The sequence below is a fragment of the Eimeria mitis genome, genomic scaffold (genome assembly GCF_000499745.2).
Source record: "Eimeria mitis Houghton genomic scaffold, Emh_scaff3488, whole genome shotgun sequence".
Lineage (NCBI taxonomy): Eukaryota > Apicomplexa > Conoidasida > Eucoccidiorida > Eimeriidae > Eimeria > Eimeria mitis.
In genome coordinates, this window is record NW_013571829.1 from 4,317 (window position 1) to 6,024 (window position 1,708).

The 1,708-nt window shown below is 44.8% G+C and overlaps 1 protein-coding gene across 1 annotated transcript in view; it reads left to right on the plus strand.

Annotated features, from left to right (window-relative positions):
- EMH_0066590 (uncharacterized protein) overlaps positions 1-1,647 on the plus strand; it is a gene marked incomplete at both ends in the record, with an annotated part of 3,061 nt that extends 1,414 nt beyond the window's left edge. The window contains 3 exons of the mRNA XM_013498519.1: positions 447-639; positions 1,390-1,490; positions 1,621-1,647. Coding sequence (XP_013353973.1) covers positions 447-639; positions 1,390-1,490; positions 1,621-1,647 — 321 coding nt within the window. The remainder of the gene's footprint in view (positions 1-446; positions 640-1,389; positions 1,491-1,620) is intronic.
- Between the last annotated feature and the right edge of the window lie 61 nt (positions 1,648-1,708).

Sequence of the window (1,708 nt, forward strand, 5' to 3'; positions counted from 1 at the left end):
GAGTTGTGTGTTGGCTAGCTGCTAGCCAGCTGTGAGTTGTGTTAGCTAGCTGTTAGNCTAGCTAGCTAGCTGAGTTGTGTGTTGGCTAGCTGCTAGCCAGCTGTGAGTTGTGTTAGCTAGCTGTTAGCTAGCCGCTAGCTAGCTAGCTATGAGTTCTGTGTTGGCTAGCTGTTATTGATATACAAGCTAGCTACTAGCTAGCTACTAGCTAGCTACTAGCTAGCTAGCTGTGGGGTGTGTGTTGGCTAGCTGTTAGCTAGCTACTAGCTAGCTAGCTAGCTAGCTAGTAGCTAGCTAGCTACCAGCTAGCTAGCTACCAGCTAGCTAGCTGTGGGGTGTGTTGGCTAGCTGTTAGCTAGCCACTAGCTAGCTGTTAGCTAGCTAGCTAGCCAGCTAGCTAGCTAGCTAGCTGTGGGGTGCGTTGGCTAGCTGTGTGTGTGGCTCAGTCTCGTAGCAGCTCCCGGGGGCGGGAGCGACGATCCCCATCTTATGGGGCTTACCGAGGGAGAGATGCATCAATAGAGAGAGAAAAAGAAAAAGAAAAAGAAAAAGAAAAAGAAAAAGAAAAAGAAAAAGAAAAAGAACAGCAGGAGGAGGATGAGGACAATGAGGATGAGGCCTTTAACCTCTCGCTCACCGGTACGTCATTAGCTAGCTAGCTAGCTAGCTNTAGCTAGCTAGCTAGCTAGCTGGGTAGCTAGCTAGATAGCTAGATAGCTAGCTAGATAGCTCCCCAGCTATCCACCTAGCTAGCTAGCTAGCTAGCTAGCTAGCTTGTCTATTGTTTATTGCTTATTGTTTAGGGTTTCTGTTTTAGGGTTGAGGGTTTAGGGTTTAGGGTTTATTGTTCATTGTGTATAGGCAGCGGTTTGGTGGAGTTATTAGAGCAGAAGGCTTCATGCGTGTTTAGGGTTTAGGGTTTCTGTTTTATTGTTTCTGTTTTATTGTTTATTGTTTATTTAGGGTTTAGGGTTTATTAGGGTTTAGGGTTTATTGTTTATTGTTTATTAGGGTTTAGGGTTTGTGTGTTTAGGCAGTGGTTTGGTGGAGTTATTGGAGCAGAAGGCTTCATGCGTGTTTAGGGTTTAGGGTTTCTGTTTTAGGGTTTCTGTTTTATTGTTTATTGTTTATTGTTGGCGGTTTCTGTTTTAGGGTTTAGGGTTTAGGGCTTAGGGTTTATAAGGGTTTAGGGTTTGTGTGTGTTGTGTATAGGTAGTGGTGTGGTGGAGTTATTAGAGCAGAATGCCTCATGCGTGTTTAGGGTTTAGGGTTTCTGTTTTAGGGTTTAGGGTTTATTAGGGTTTAGGGTTTATAAGGGTTTAGGGTTTATAAGGGTTTAGGGTTTATAAGGGTTTAGGGTTTATTAGGGTTTGTGTGTGTTGTGTATAGGTAGTGGTGTGGTGGAGTTGTTAGAGCAGAAGGCCTCGTGTGTATGTGTTGGGGGATCGTTGTGTGGGGTGGATCCCGTGGAGACAGTTGAGGAGTGTGGGGTGGGAACGGATCCCGTGCTGCAGCAGCAAGTGTTAGAGAATATGAAGGGTTTAGGGTTTAGGTTGTTGCTGCCGGTTCAGAGGTTTTCTTTTGCTGCTATAAAATTAGGGTTTGATGTTTTTGCTTTAGCAGCAACAGGAACAGGCAAAACCCTAGCTTTTCTTGCTCCTCTTCTCTCCAAGTGTATACGATCACACTTCTATAGACCACATTTTCC